Genomic DNA, 16,362 nt, shown 5'->3' with positions numbered 1-16,362 from the left:
ATACACGTTTGTTTGATTTTATGTGAAAAGTCGATGGGATGCTTGATAAGCACTTCGTTTTAATGGTTTCTTCACTACTTTTTAAGGTTTGACATTTTTGTTAATACAAATTCTTTTCAAGGTACTACATAATTGTGAAGTTTAGTTGATCCATCTTATCTGTTAGTGTCCAATTATTACAAGACACAATCAAGAACAGGGGGATTGTCTGGGGAAGGGGCTAAGAGGAAGGATGTGGAGAAGTGAGGTCTGAAAAATACTTTGAATTTTACTTCTAATTTTTTTTTTTGGGTTGTAATATTTTAATTTTAACTTTTAACTAATACTAATAGTTTGTTTAATTTTTGTCAAGGTGGAACATTTTATCCATGTGGCACTATGTGACAAGTATTTTTTTTAAAAATAAGATAGTGTATTGTACACATCAATGAAGCGTATTTTCAAACTAATAGGTAATAGTTTAACTATGAAACTTATACTCTTGCTATAAAAATTTAAATTAAAAAAATTGATGTATTTTTGACACTTGGCTCTGAATATAGTAAAATGTATAAACTTCCCCCTAAATTTGTAAGAAAAAATCGGTTACACACTTAAACTATTGTGATGAACTATGAAACACCTGAATTGCTTAAAAGTTAATTTATTTCAACCTTGACGCACATACATCCAATTACATGATGAGAAAGTGTTTCACGCTCGTGTCATGTCATCACCATGTCACTGCCACATTAATTATGCAAGTTTCTTTTAAAAAAAATTCATGTCACCCAATTTCTTCTTCTTCTCCATACACCCCTCAAACTCACCATCAAATCACTATCATTGTTGCTATTATCATTAAGTTCACTTTTCTATCACCATATATTTCACTGTCCATAATCAAATTTTCCACCGGAATCTTCCCACAACCATTGTCATCATAAAAAATTGATAACCCATCATAAGTTTAACTAAATCACTATCAAAATCACATCACTATCATTGAAATTCATCATAACCATAAATTGATCATCCACATCAAAAACACGAGTTTCATTATCATTATCGAAATTAAAAGTCATACTACCACTAATTTTTCATCCATCAACCAAACCCACCAAAAAAATTATCACAATTACAAATTTCATTCAAGCTCAGAGAGGAGAATTATGAAAACTTGCAATGTTTATTTACAAAGATTTTATTCAGACAATTGAAAATCGCTCAATTTACTATTACTAATTTTGAAGAAAATCTAGAGAGGATTTTTCTAAGAGAGAAGAACCACTATGAACATACATTAAAATTTGAATTTTATGTAAAAGCCCAAAAAATATTTATATAAAAAAAAAGAAGCAAGATCTCAAAATTTTCTTATTTCAAATGCTCACAATCAAACACACAAAAAAAATTAAATAATGTCAATGCATGAATATAGAAAGAAAACTATACCAATATGGGTTCAAGATCCATGTAATTCTTCAATCACATGGTTGGTGCCACATCATTGATGAATGGGACGATTATACCATTATCATGATCACTATTTTGACGGAAAAAGTAGTTAGAGCCAGTTATAGTATCCATTTTTACTTTTCATTATATTTTCCTTTAATTCTGATTGAGTAATATCAATAGAAGTGGATGATACTTGTAAGACATGATTTGAATGTGTTAAACTTAGAGTAGAATAATCTTACACTATGAGACCACGAAAAAATATTAAAACAGTTTCTGAAGCAACTGAATATAATGTCCAAGGGCAGTTTGAGGATCTGACAGCTCAACAATTGGATCTACACTCTGTTATGGACGAGTGACATGAGGAATTAAGGTTGAACATAGATCGTACACCAGTAGAGGTGATAAGATTAGCCCAATCATTAAAGGACATTGTTGATGGAATGCGACTGCACCTACAAGCCAAGGAGATATATGCGGCTTCACGTTCAATTAACCACCATCAAATGGTGGTCATGGAATCTTGGGCCCTAATTTGTTTCATAATAATAACCATTGTAATCATAATTTACTTTTTCATCATTTCAATTGATAACATCTAAAAACGTGGTTGTATCAGATAGATCAGTATTTTTCTATCGATAAAACTCCAGTAAATCATAGGTAGCAATGAACTTGGAAGATAAGGCTTTAGTTTGGCACCAGGCTTACCTGTGGTGTAGAGTTACACCTAACGTACCTAGGTGGATGAATACTTGAGAGCAATAACATAAACATTTAGGGATGATTTTTCTGATCCTATGCTTGAACTTAAGCAACTAACAAAAATTGGAACAATATCAAAATTTTGATTTGAATTTAGTAGACTATTGACACAATGTAATCTCACTACTGTCCAAGTCATTTCGTGTTTCTTAGGTGGATTGAAGGATGAATTGGTAGGGACTATGCTGATACATGAACCAGAAACATTGTCTAAGGTGATAAAGTTGTCTAGACTAATAGAATCTACTCAGCTAGCTAAAGCTAGATCCCAAGAGCATATGGAATATAAGGAAGAATAGTTAGGAAGCAACATCAGGAGACACTTGTTGCAAGGCTACAACCTATCCATTATAATCAGGGAATTCGATTGACTTCATCATTTTCTATTGAAGACAGACCTAGGAGAACTATCTCCCTAGGTTTAAAGCAAACAAAAAGGGCTCAAGGGTTGTGTTGCTTTTGCAATGGGAAGTACAACATTGGTCATAAATATAAAATCCCTAAGAAGTTATATATACTAGAAATGGAAAGTATTGAGTTAGAAGATCTAAAAGTTGAACTGAAATCTCCATATTAATGATAAAATGTATGTGAAAGGTGAAACGATAGTCAATGGTCCTACTTCTTTGATTTCGCTGTGTGCCATTTCCGGAGTTCAAGGTTCTCAAACTATTCATGTGAAGGGATATAGTGGTAAGAGACAAGTTCAAATATTACTTGATAGAGGTAGTACATACAACTTTATTGTAATGATTGTGTGAAAAGGTCATGATACACTGTTATTCCTACTCCCACGAGCTATATGAGTCTTGGTAACAATGCTAAGGAGACCATAACTGAAGTCGTTGAGAACTTTGAGTGGATGTTGCAGGAACTTAATAATGTTCCCTATTGGTAGATATTATATTGTTCAGGAGCATTATGGATGAAGACACTGGGTCAAAAGACCATGTATTTTACCAAATTTACTATGTCGTTCAATCACCAAGGGCAGAAACATATACTTAAAGAGGTGCATGAAGATTGTAGGTTAACCAGTTCTAAAGCTATGAACAAGTTATCAGGAGATGAGGTTGAACTATTCATATTACAAATGCTGCCAGTTATGAATGGGGAAGACTCCGTGGGACAGAATTTTGCCCTATAGTTACCGAAGGAGAAAACTATAGCACCTGAAATTGTTGTTTTACTTAATCAATATCATAAGATATTTTCTAAACCTACAACCTTACCTCCTCTAAGGTTTCTATTTGATCGTAAGATCCATTTACAATATGGATCCAAACTTGTTAATATCATACCTTACAAATATTCATCTATGAAGAAAAATATTATAGAGAAGGTGGAAAGTGACATGCTCCAACAAGTTGTTATTCAATATTGTAATAACCCCTTATCTTTCTCCAGTGGTGGTTGTGGAAAAAGATGGAACATACAGATTATGTGTAGACTATAAGGATCTTAATCAGTGAGAATAAAAGATAAGTTTCCTATCCCTATTATTGATGATCTCCTAGATGATTTGGAAAGATCAAGAGTATTTTCTAAGGTGGATATAAGATCTGGTTATCACCATATTAGGATGGTAGATGATAATGTCCATAAATCTGCTTTCGAAACTCAGATGGGTCACTATGACTTCTTAGTTATGCCTTATGTCTTAACTAATGCACCTTTTACATTCCAATGTTTTATGAATCACATTTTCCAGCAACATTTGAGGAAATTTGTACTAATATTCTTTAATGACATTTTGATATATAACAGGTCATTACAAGATCATGCCAACCATTTGAAGTTAGTTTTGATCTTATGATCAACCATCAATTGTTGGCAAATCAATCAAAGTGTGTAATTAGGGTTTCTAAGGTCGAATACTTGGGGTTTTCTTTATATCCTATGAAGGGGTTTCCACTACCAAAGAAAGATAAAGTGTCACGATCGGGGAGAACCCCCTAGACGTAATCGGCGTCGTCATCCTCGGAGAGGACTAAGACTAGCCTCTTAGCATTTGTCATCACATATCATAGGCTACAAATGCAGAAAAATTTAAATTTTTCATATACAACTATATAATGAGGTTTACGTACACCTCTCGCATACTACGTATAGAGCTTACATAGAAACCGCACACAAAAATCTTGCATTGGCTTCTCTTTTAGATAACATAATCAATAAATAAGAATTAGTCTAATACTTCTTCTGATATTGAACCGTCTAAACGAGTACAAATCTTTGACATAGCCAATACAAAGTAAACATGCCAATATAGGCTTACATAAATATCCAAATGATAAAGAAATGAACAATGTTTTTATGACAATACAACTTTAAAGCTAGAATGTGGAACAAGGTAACATCCCCGAACATAAAGATCTACTAACACTTGGGAAAAGAGTTCAAGTCTTCTTCAATTGGCCTTCTAAGAACTCAATAATCGGAACCTACATAATTGTAGAAATATAAAGTAAATGGGTTAGTACATCCACTTGTACTAAGTATGGAAACATATCAACAGATAATGTTTGAAATCATGCTTAAAGGGATATTTGTTCAAAATCATGCCAAGTTACTTTGAAAAGCCTTGTGCACTACCAAGAACACATATAAGACAATGATCACATATCCCTTAATAGAAGACCATATACAACACAAGATCAACATCATCAAATAGATCAAGTCAACATGTGTAGTAACATATAAGAACCCATAACTAAAGCAACTCCAAAATCATGTTATAATAATAATGTATGTACAAGAGTTCATACCATTACAACATATGTAAGACCCTTACTCATAACCTATTACCAAACTTACAAGTGCAATGACCAAGTGAAGCCCCATAACCCCACTCACCCAAGTAAACCAAACAAAGGATCACAACTAATGTCTAACTTAATATAACATAGCATCATGAGTAGTCATCATCATATGTAGCAATATAGACCAACAATATGTTCATAAGTGAAACCAACATCATATAGGATCATCAACATGTAAAGTCAACATATGCATATCATTACTTTATAAGAACATAGGAACATCCTCCTATGGATTCGCCAACTAGTGCAATGTATAGGTAGAGTCACATACCCCTAGCTAGACTAAGCCAAACCCCTTAAGTCACCATAGTTAGAGTTCAATTTATTACTTCATTTTAGTTTCGGGAAACAATTGCCTTAATGTGGAATCCAGTGTCATGAAAACCTACACTGAAAGAAGGTGGACTACTTGCCAAGGTAGTACCAAAACATGAACATAGTGTTCTAGGTGGATCCACTAACTAGTATTCCTATGGGGCAACATAGTTCAGATTTAGGAGACATATGTTGGATTCTCTTTATGCACAATTCCATTATAGACACTATATCATGGTAACCCTTGGTGAATCTCCCTTCTATGAGGGAGTCAACACCTCTCATTGTCGAGTTCACTCAGTGCTAAGCTAAAGTCCCTTTTTTAAAATGTCTTTAAGTCTTTATAAATCATCATAGCTTTGTATAGATCATAGAGGACTAACCCCTTGTATATAATAATCATTAGATCATTTGAAATTGCATGAGAACTTCCTTTCATAACAACCCTTATATGTGAGATTAACACATTAGCATCATCATGTTATAGTAAGACACATAAGTGATTCACAATCAACCTTATATCATTACACCTTAATCAAAATTTCACAATCCATATGATCAAGACATTTTAATTACATTCATCATACCAACACCTATATAATCTAATCAAAACCAACACTTAAGTTGAATACCAGCATCAATTATAAGCCATCACAATTGAAGTAAGGATTCAAAATTATAGGTCTTACCAATTCACTTTCACAAGCCTTATTCCATGGTCTTACCATCAACCAACCATATTAATCCAATAATAGACTTAATAATATCATAATATATTAATTAACACAAGAACTAAGTCAATTGCATCATCACTAACCAATTCAACATCAATTCATAACCTAGGGTTAGGAAAATAGGGTCAATTCATGATCTCTTTCATAGAACTAGGTCTAACATCAAGAACTACCCTAAATCACCAATAATCCATCATAATTCATTCGTACTAATAAAAAGAAATCAAGAACAATAAAATTTGAAACATTAATTTAGGATTAAGAATGAAACCCATGTTTTTCTCAACTTTTGGAAATCAATTTGAAAGAACCCTTTGGGGAAATGAGTCCCAAAGGTGAAGAGTTCCTATACCTTGTTAATCCTTGAATATTGATGGATAGAAAGTGAAGTTCTTGCAGACCTAAGCCCTTTGACCTTGGTCTCCAATAGGGTCTTCATTGAGGAGAGAGAGAGAGTAGAGAGAAGGTGGAGGATTTGGGTTTTCTAATTGAAGAGTGTTAGGTTAGTTTAATGAGTGTTAGACCTTTTATAGTCTCTTAACTAACTAAATCAAACATCTCTTAACCCCAAATTAACCCCCAACTAATTAACTAATTAAGTGGCTTCATTAAAAATTGAACAGTCCATAACAGACCTGACCTACGACACCCCGACCTATGGTCCGTAGGTCAGTCGACGCCAGCCATGTCTCCCGTACTGCACGTCCGTCGATAAGTTCAAAGACTAGTCCTTTGGACAACTTTTGGAAAATGTCTAAGGCTGGGGGCACGGAGACATCGACGCCCCGTCAAAAAGACGACGGCTCATCGTTTGGCAACAGTAGATGGCTACTGTCTTTTGACATCTTTTTTGTCATTTTAAAGGGTCCTCCTCAAAGGACCCTTAGGGTGGTCTTTGGGGAGTCGTACCCAGACGTTTCGACCTCAAACATATTCTAATACATGTTTAACATCATCCTACCAAATTTCATTGAATTCCGACTTCTAAAACCCCATGAAATATGCCAAGACACAATTACCTCTTTTCACAATCCATCGGACGTCATGGACGTTCCTTGACGTTTTGACTCTAAAACTTCCTAAATGATTTATATGCAATATTTTAAGCCTTAAAACAGTGTTACCAACCTGAGTTCAATATGTGAGGCTCTAGATTAGATTTTGGACTTCTGGAGTGTTACATAAAGGCTTTATAGAGTTGGCCCGTTCCTAGTACCCTTAATCAATGTAGGGGTTTCGTAGGTATGGCAGGTTATTAACAAAAGTTTACTCAGGGATATGGTTTCATTACCAGACCCCTCACCGAGTAATTGAAAATGGACAATTCATGAGGTCTGGCCGTGCTTTTCAAGCCTTTGTGGAGTTGAAATCAGCAATGGTTACTGCACATGTTCCTGCTCTACCTAATTACTCTATTTCATTTGTTGTTGAAACATATGCCAGTGATATTGGCATTCTTGTTATCCTTATGCAACATGACCACCCTATTTCTTTCATTGGCAAGGTTTTGATATGCATTCTATGTTGCTTTATCTGTGTACGAGAAGGAATTATTGACCTTCATATTTGCTTTCACTACTTGGTCAACACTTCATTTTTAAAACTGATCACAAAGCCTTGAATTATCTATTGGAGCAAAAGCTACATATAGATTCTCAGATTAGGTGATTGGCTTAACTGTTGCCTTTTGACTTTAAAATTTAGTATAAAAAGGATAAGAAAAATTTGGTTGCGGATGCTTTGTCTAGGATCCAAGGTGCAGAACTTGCAGGCGCAACCTCATAAGCATCTCACTTGGCTTAATGCACAACTGAGAAGAAAAGGGAAATTAGTTATTAGTGATGATTCTTATTTTAGGCCAAAATCTTTATCAGTATGGCATTATACTCCTAGTGGTGGGCATTCAGGCATTGATGCCACTAATAAGAAGGTCATGGCTTATTTTTATTGGAAGTGTATTCAATCATATTAGTTGTTTTTGTGCCCAAGTGTGCTATGTACCAAAGGAACAAGTATGAGACATCATCTTATTTTGGTCTGGTCCAGTCCCTGCCTGTGCCTTCTTTTCCATGGACAATTATATGTATGTACTTTATTGAAGGACTCCCTAGATATGAAGGAAAAACTGTTATTTGGGTAGTAGTTGATAGATTAACCAAAGCTGGTCTTTTTATTGACTTATCACATCCCTATAGTCCTCAATCTCTTGTTCCTATCTTCTTGGATAACATTTTCAAATTGCACGGTTTCCAGCAACTATAATCTGTGATAGGGATCCTATATGCATTAGCAACTTTCGGAAGGCATTCTTAAGTATTCAGGGGGTGTCCATGCAGACTTTTACAACTTACCATCCTCCGATTGATGGATAAACTGACGTTCTGAATAGGTGTCTTGAAACTTATCTCAGATGTTTCTTCCTGCTAATTGGGTTTCTTGTCTAGCCTTAGTTGAATGGTGGTACAACTCTGGCCCATATTCTTCTATTCAAACTTCTCTTTTTGAGTTGTTATATGGTCATCTTCCTCTCTTACATCTTTTGTACTTGCCTGGTGACTCTGAATCTGATATTGTTCAGGATTTTAGTTAAGCAGACAATTTGAACTTGAGTTGGCTAAGTTTCATTTGCATCAAGCCCAACAAAGGATGAATGCACATGCCAATACTCATAGGACTGATAGGCATTTCTAGGTTTGTGATTGGGTTTATGTTAAACTTCAACCTTATAGACAGTCTTCCTTGTCTATTTTTCCATATCACAAACTCAGTTCTAGATATTTTGGTCCATATCTCGTTGTGGAGAAGATAGATGTTGTGGCTTACAGACTCCTCCCTCCTGAGGTGCAAATGCATCCTATCTTCCATATTTCTTGGCTTAAATTTTGTCATGAATTGCAGTACTATAGTGCATCCTTTTGTCATTGAATTGTCTAGTCCTTATCGCCCTGAGCCTGAATATATCTAGGAGCGCCGAATGGTGAAGCATGGTATCAAACGGTTGCTTAGTGACTTATCCAGTGGTCTGGTCTTTATCAATCTCATGCAACTTGGGAACTGTTGGCTTCTGCATTGTAGAGTAGGTTTTCTTCTATCACCCTTGTGGGAAAGGGTGTTGTTTCACAGAGGCGATTGATACCAATTTGGATTCAAGAGCCATGTAATGCTTCAATCACATGCAGGTGCCACATCATTGCTGAGCTTGACGATCACACAATTAGCATGATCACTTTTTGGCGGGAAAAATAGTTAGTTTATTGTTCATTGTATTTTCCTTTACTTCTGACTAAGTAGTATTAATAGGAGTGGATAATACTTGTGAGGCATAATTTGAATGTGTGAGCTCAATACAATTTCCCATTCCTCCCTAATTCTCTCTCAATTTCTCGTATGTTCTTCCTCTTCCTCTTTATTGTTCTTCTTATCTCATACCTTCATTTTGGTATCAGAAATTTCCCAGGATCTCAGCTCAGCACAAATGATTTCTAACATAAGAGACTTCAAGAATCAAAATTTACTAAAGCTATTATCGTTATGTAAGTTCAACCGTCTTGACAAGACAAAACCATATTAGTCATTTTTACCCGAAAATTCTAGGTGAAGGTAATCCAATTCAACTGAATCCCATATCAGAACCATTTTAGATAGATAAATTCACCATCTCGGCGTTTTGGCCTATCATACATTACATTAGATCTTTGTCGTAATATCATGTTAAAGTGCAGAAACAAGTAACAACCCATGTTGGTTTATTAAGCAAATAAATACGGCATACTTTTCAATCCAAAGCTTTCTTTCGACATCTGGAGTTCCATGCACTTGTGTAAGGCTGAAAGGCTGCTTCCAATACCCTACTTATAAACCATCTGGTGGGTCCAGTTTAACAACTGCTTAAATGGAAAAAGTAGAGCCAGCAAAAATTGTAATCAGATCCATTTCGATGTTGAGAGTAGGCTGACTATTCTACCCTGCAGTTCAATCCATTGACATATAGGAATCGTCAAATGGATCTTTGGAAAGCTGGATTTCCTGAAAGCTACCACCACTGTGACCATTCGCAACCAACGTATGAATGTGTGGATTGAATAGATGTTGCTCAGCTTGCCAGCGTTCACTGGACTCAAATGGCAAACTCTGAGGAATTGCATGCGTCACCTGCTCCGGTATGATGATCTGGTTTACATGCTTGGAGTGGCCAATTGAAATAAATTCATTCTCATTTGACAGAAGAGAGAGAGCACGAGGTAATTCTGGCGCCACACCCATATTTAGAGAGAACGTGGTCTCCTTGACACCTGATAGAGAAATCAAAGGTTTTTTTATTTAATAATCAAACAATCATAGAAATAAAAGTAATAACATTGTGAATTTTAAATAACATGGTGCCTCAGGTGAATATAATATCTAGCATTTCAAGTTACTTTTGAGAACACATATGAATGTAAGAGAACTCTCAGAAAACTGATTGAAGACAGCTCCTTAGAAGCTTTTACAAAGGTAATTTGGCCAATCATAAAAGCAAACAAGATAAATTGGATTCAAGTACGTTATTCCTATTATACTGACAAGGGGCAAAATATTCTACTGCAGATATATAACTAGCAACATGTAATCTCACTATTATTGTACCATTAATGAGAGCAAACAACAATATAACTGATATTATATCCTCTTTACTCCATTAATGAGAGCAAACAACAATATAACTGATATTTTATCCTCTTTACTCCGATCAGCAACATATAAATGCTGGAGGCAAATTGTCTAAGAAATCAAACGCTCAAGCATCTCCTGTCACTCCTCTCCAAACTCCCATCAAACAAAGATAAACAAAATTTGTCCCATCATTTCTGTACATTGCCCAAGTGTTTTCTATCAGAACTAAGAAGAAAGGTAAATGTCCACATTTTTGGATGCCTGCACATGGCTTCTTCGACTGATGAAAGAAACTATACATTCTATGTGTGCCTGATAGAGTATTTACATCCCATCAAATGGGAAATATCAGGATTAGCTGGTAACCTTTCTTTTCAAGTGGCATTAGGCCAACTTACTGAAACTTACTTTAATCCACAGGCCACCTAGAACTCTCTACCAAAGCACATATCGATAACTTTGTCCACCAAAGCTTGCACATATAAAACAAGCTCACCCAGTGTGCCTCTTTTGTATTTGTACCATGGTCTCCAGAGCAAAAATTGTCACTCCCGTTCTTTGACTGTCGGGCTACACCTTGGTGTGTACCAGCAATAGATACTTTGTACCTTCAAAGAAACTAAACACGTTTACATATAGCTATATTGTAAAGAAGCAAACTCTTTCGTCCCATAATTTTTTACAAGCTTAGTACATATACATTGTATAACAGATGCTACTGAACATTTCACTTCTTTTTGTCAGTGCTTACAATCTTTAATGCAAGGTTACTAACCTAACCATCATCTAGGCCTTTCTTGGTTAAGAACCTTTTGGTGGTATTAGGCAACAGCTCTATGCTGTCACCTAAATCTTTTAATTTTCCAAGATACTTAGTGAGAGAAGAGAGAAAATAAATCATGATCCACAACCACTGCATACTTCTATTAGTTTATGATGCATTCAAGTTAAGTTCTTACAAATGAATTGATCATCGAACAATAGAAGTGGTAGACCGTCTGTGTAACGACTCATAGTCGTTTTTAGTTTTCTGCATGTCCTGTTTTTTAACCCACTCCATAGCTTCAGTATATCATTTGTGACTTGCGGGGATGAGTGACATGATTACTGAGGTGGTCGGATGAATATTGGATGATATTTTCAAATTTGAAGGCCTAAAGTTTGACCAAAGTCAATTTTCTAGGTTAACAAGTGCAGGTTCAAAGTCTAACAGTTCTGTTAGGTCTGGAAAAGTGATTTTTGACTTAATTGGGTGGTTGGTATGGATCCCCAAGTATTCGGGAGTGATTTGATTATTGGTTGGATTCATGATTTTTAAAAAATTTAAGGTTCATAAAAAGTTTTAAAGTTTGGGATCGGTATTGCACGCCTACATAACAATATCATTGAGATTGGAGTTGCATCATGCACATACATATATGGATCGGAGTTGCACATCTCTACATGTATTATTAAATAATATTTATGGATCGGAGTTGCACGCCTGCACAGTAGACAGACCTTATGTGTCCTCCTTGGTACCTACTACCGGACAGAGGAAGCGGGTGTATACGTAGCACATGCATTGCATTCATCCCATCATCTTTACATAACTTGTTGATTCGTGAATGTGAAATGGCTAAGTGTCAATGAACATGACTATTTTTCTCTTTGTTGGCTGTTTTGACCCAAATAGATGGTGTGCCATAGTTTATATTTACTGTGGAAATCGCAGATTTTAGCTGGATTAGGCATTGTTTATGAACTGATTTGATATTGTCTTTAACTGCTAGTCTGCCTTTTAACAAAGGTTTTATTCTGATATTTTTGCCCAAGTGTTGAAGGAGCAGTGTAGGACTGATCTTCGCCATTGCTTCTTTTAAAAGTCGGTCAACAATGTTGCTGAGTACATGTGATCTTTCGTACTCACCCTTGCTTTCTGCACCTCTACTGTGCAGGTTCCGAGCCCAGTACTAGCACTAGGTGATCCTCATTGGTGTTCATTGAAGTCTTTCTAGGTAGCTGCTTAGCTGTTCTGCAGCATCCAAACTTTCATTTCTTTGTTTATTTCCTGTCTTAACTTTCAAACAGTGTAGTAATTTTGGATCTTATTGGTATATCTTCGAGGCTTGTACTCATGTCACCAGATTTTGGGGTTGCAAACGTTATTATTCCACATTTCGGTTTTGATTTATGAAAGCCTAATGTTAAGACTTCACTTCCGCTACTTATTTACATTTGTCTGGCGATGTATTTAATATTTGGTCTAGATAAGGGTTGGCTCACCTATCGGTGGGTTAGGATAGGTTCCATCAGGACCTTGGTTTTTGGGTCATGATAATTTATATTCAGCTTCAACCATTATTTTAGGTCTCAGTAACAAAAAAACATGGATAATTTGTACTTGAACCCTTGAGAGTCTAGTAAGATTAGGCTTTTTAAAAGAAATTAAGGATCACAACCAGAAATCAGGCAATAACAATAATTTCTATCATCTGCAGAACCAATATTTATAACCCAACATACAAGGGTTTCCTACGGCATAAAGGTAAAGCTTTCAATTCAGTTCCAAGAAAAAGTGTGCAGAATATAAAATTTATCCAATAGGTTCATCAAGAAGTTTAAGTACTCGTGCAAGCCATGTGATTATCATGCAAATATCAGTTGTTATATTAAGATATCTTGCAGCCACTGAAAGCTAATAATTCAATGACTTGATGCATATCTTTAGAGAGAACTAGCCTTACCAACACAAAAGTAGAGATCTTTCCCACTCAAATCAAGAGAAGAAAAGATTAATGATGGATCTCATGAACAACAAGGAGAACTACAACAGAACTTAAAATGAAAACTATTGTAGGGTGGAGTTCCTTGGTATTGAAACAAACCTTGACTGAAGACCTCAGCTTTTGTGTCATTGGACACCGAGTATAAGTTAGATGCATTGGTCTGCATCTCAGTGGTCCCTGAAAGCTTGAATCCCCCCACAAGTGATTGCCCATTAAAACTGTCAGCTTTGTAGGGCTTTAAAGTTAACCCTCTTGTTAATGTGAACTTGGAAACTTCAGAGGTTTCCCAGGTAGAATCTGCAGTAGGTTTAGAGTGGACAAGGGGGGCATTGTTGAACACAAGATTCATCGATTGCTTATTATCTGTAAATGCATAAGAACATGAAATGGTAGTGGGTAAGCACAAGACAAAAAACAATGTAAGAAATGTCTTTCAATTAGATGATAATTGATAAGGTAGAAACCTGAATAAAAAAATGTTCTAATTAGCTCCCTACCCCACACTCATCAGTCATCACCGTTTGTGAAGCTATACTCGTCCAAGAAGAGTCAATTGACAACACTTTGCAGAAAAATTACATGCTGAATGGTATAAAAAATAATTCTATGCACATATACTGTCTGTTAGAATCCCGTTGATTTCATTAATATTATGAAAATTCTGATTTCGCTGCTGCAGTCACCACAACCTCCACCCTTCATGCACCAGCACCCATCACCAGAGAAAGAAAGGGTATAATAGGACAGTAGAACTAGAAAAATGCAAAAAGAGGTGAACTAAAAGTTGGATGAACCTCCACCACAGAACATGTTCAAAGAAACAAAACAGAGAAAGATAATAGCAGAAGACGTACAGAAAAAGTCACATTTCATGTCATTATAAGAAAGAAGCTACATATCCAATCTCAGATGGGAAAATTGTTCGAGTATAAATACTTTTATAGGTGTGTGTATGCCTTAAAATTAAAATGTATGGATTAAAGCAAACCAATGGCATAGAAAAAGAATTTGATCTTATAGAAACATTGGGAATTAATCACATTTGTGTCCATATTAAAAATTAGTCTTCTCCAGAAACCTTTTTATTTGAATGCTCACTGATTCACATTTAAGCAATTAATCTTAACATATATAGGTATCATACCATAAAACAACGAAGAAAACCTCGTGCTTGTGGAGTTAAACTGTGGCTTGCGGCGGCGTGCATTGTGATCAGAAAGCCTGGTGCGACAGCTTCGTTTGTTTTCATCAAAATCAGACAAGCTATGGAACCTTGAGTGGGAGAAGGAATTAATGATGTCAAAATATGGCATGGGGACGAAAGAAGAATTAGTTGTTATTAAGTGGTTTACCTGCTACACTGCTGACAAAAGCGTCGGTGTCGACCTAGTATAACGACTTTTGGGCATTTGGAATGAATGTGACAAACTCGATGTTTTCGGTGATATTGTTTAGCTGAAGAGAGATCAAGATTGCAGGAATCAACCTGACAGTGCGGTTTTAGTGGATTGTGAGTAGATGACTTTGTTTTCTTAGACAAGGACGGGAGTGGCAGCTCAACACTGCTGTTGTTTCGCTTCCCAAGTCCGTACATCATAGGTGCTGCTGAACTTGTACATCCCTCCTCAACTGTACAATTCGAATTCTTCTCATAAACACCAACGGGAGGACTGTCAAAACCTGAACCAAACATCATCAATCAACTTTACATAAACATTGAGTAATTGCAAAATTATCCCCAAAGCAAATAAAGACAATATTCATTTTGGTTAGTTGACTAAAGAATAAGTCCACAACTACAACCATTAAGTCATTAATAATTAACACCACTACATCCTTTTCACTCACCTAAATATTAAGCTACCGTTCGGTCATAGATATTCAAATATTTTTGGCAAATATTATTTGGATGAAAATTTGGATGAAATTTTACCATGTGTTTGGCCATAGAATTTGAGAAACATATTTCATTTTTTTAAAAAATATGATTTATGCCCATAAGTTTTTAAAACTATCAAACTAACCATAAATTTGTATTACATAGCACAATAGAAATCTCACGTAACAAGATTTATGACTTCCGCAACAAATCAACAAGAATCATTACAGTAAATATTCGTATATTGAAAAGGTCTTGGTACAAATCATGATAATGAAAATACAACTAATATAAATTTGAAAAAAAAAGAGAAGAAAACAAAAGGAAATAAATATCAGCCAACAAAAACCCCAAACAACAATCTACAGTTTCCCAAAACCGCCAACATAACTTGGCATCAAATCCCCCACAGTTAACTTCGCATCCACAAAAAATCCTGGGCTTCGTATATTTCATTTAATTAAAATACTCTATCTATTACCCTTTAATATTTTTTACTATTTGAAGTTATAAAATAATATATGTGAATGTCCACTAAAATAACAATTTACTCTATTAGTTTCTCAATTATGAATATAATCATAATCTTCATAATCATTATTCTTATAACCTTTTACTTTTATAACATCCCCCATTATATTCATGTTTATGATTAACTTTTTGTGTGTCTCTATGTTACACTATAAGTAAAGATATAAGAGTTCATATTGTATACACTTGAAAATTTGGTGAATACTTGAAACAAAGAAAGTTATTCTCTTGTCTTATATTCTTCTTATCTTCATCTTTATATAATTCTATTGTTCTTATGTTTTACAAAACGTTATCAACACGATTGTTCTACTATTGAAGGATTGGAACAAAGTAAATATAAAAAAAGTAAAAATATCTGTTTATTTTTCTCTCAGAAACAAAGTAAATTATTATATAATCAATTTTATATTTTATTTATGATTATGCTCACTATTTTCGTTATTACATAA

General features: G+C 35.1%; 1 protein-coding gene and 1 long non-coding RNA gene across 2 annotated transcripts; both read right to left on the bottom strand.

Annotated features, from left to right (window-relative positions):
- Nucleotides 1-4,393: 4,393 nt before the first annotated feature.
- LOC104647012 (uncharacterized) lies at nucleotides 4,394-6,586 on the bottom strand. Its single transcript, XR_741213.4, has 2 exons — nucleotides 6,432-6,586; nucleotides 4,394-4,652 (listed from the first exon to the last, which is right to left on the bottom strand). It is a non-coding gene; the product is annotated as an uncharacterized lncRNA (long non-coding RNA).
- A 3,088-nt stretch (nucleotides 6,587-9,674) lies between these two features.
- LOC101245642 (squamosa promoter-binding-like protein 3) lies at nucleotides 9,675-15,281 on the bottom strand. Its single transcript, XM_004237646.5, has 4 exons — nucleotides 14,853-15,281; nucleotides 14,645-14,772; nucleotides 13,600-13,863; nucleotides 9,675-10,371 (listed from the first exon to the last, which is right to left on the bottom strand). The coding sequence occupies exons 1-4, from the start codon at nucleotides 15,194-15,196 to the stop codon at nucleotides 10,052-10,054; spliced, it is 1,056 nt and encodes a 351-aa protein (XP_004237694.3). The 5' UTR covers nucleotides 15,197-15,281; the 3' UTR covers nucleotides 9,675-10,051.
- Nucleotides 15,282-16,362: the final 1,081 nt, after the last annotated feature.

The sequence above is a fragment of the Solanum lycopersicum genome, chromosome 4 (assembly GCF_036512215.1).
Source record: "Solanum lycopersicum chromosome 4, SLM_r2.1".
Lineage (NCBI taxonomy): Eukaryota > Viridiplantae > Streptophyta > Magnoliopsida > Solanales > Solanaceae > Solanum > Solanum lycopersicum.
This window is presented reverse-complemented; position numbering and strand designations above follow the sequence as displayed.

Bases quoted from the DNA above. Each gene is read 5' to 3' on its own strand.
- LOC101245642 (XM_004237646.5), bottom strand. From the start codon at position 15,196: ATGATGTTTGGTTCAGGTTTTGACAGTCCTCCCGTTGGTGTTTATGAG. The intron at 13,864-14,644 runs GTATGATACCTA...ATGCATTTACAG, and splicing joins GTTTTCTTCGTTGTTTTATG to ATAATAAGCAATCGATGAAT. The intron at 10,372-13,599 runs GTTTGTTTCAAT...TTTCTCTATCAG, and splicing joins AGCTGAGGTCTTCAGTCAAG to GTGTCAAGGAGACCACGTTC.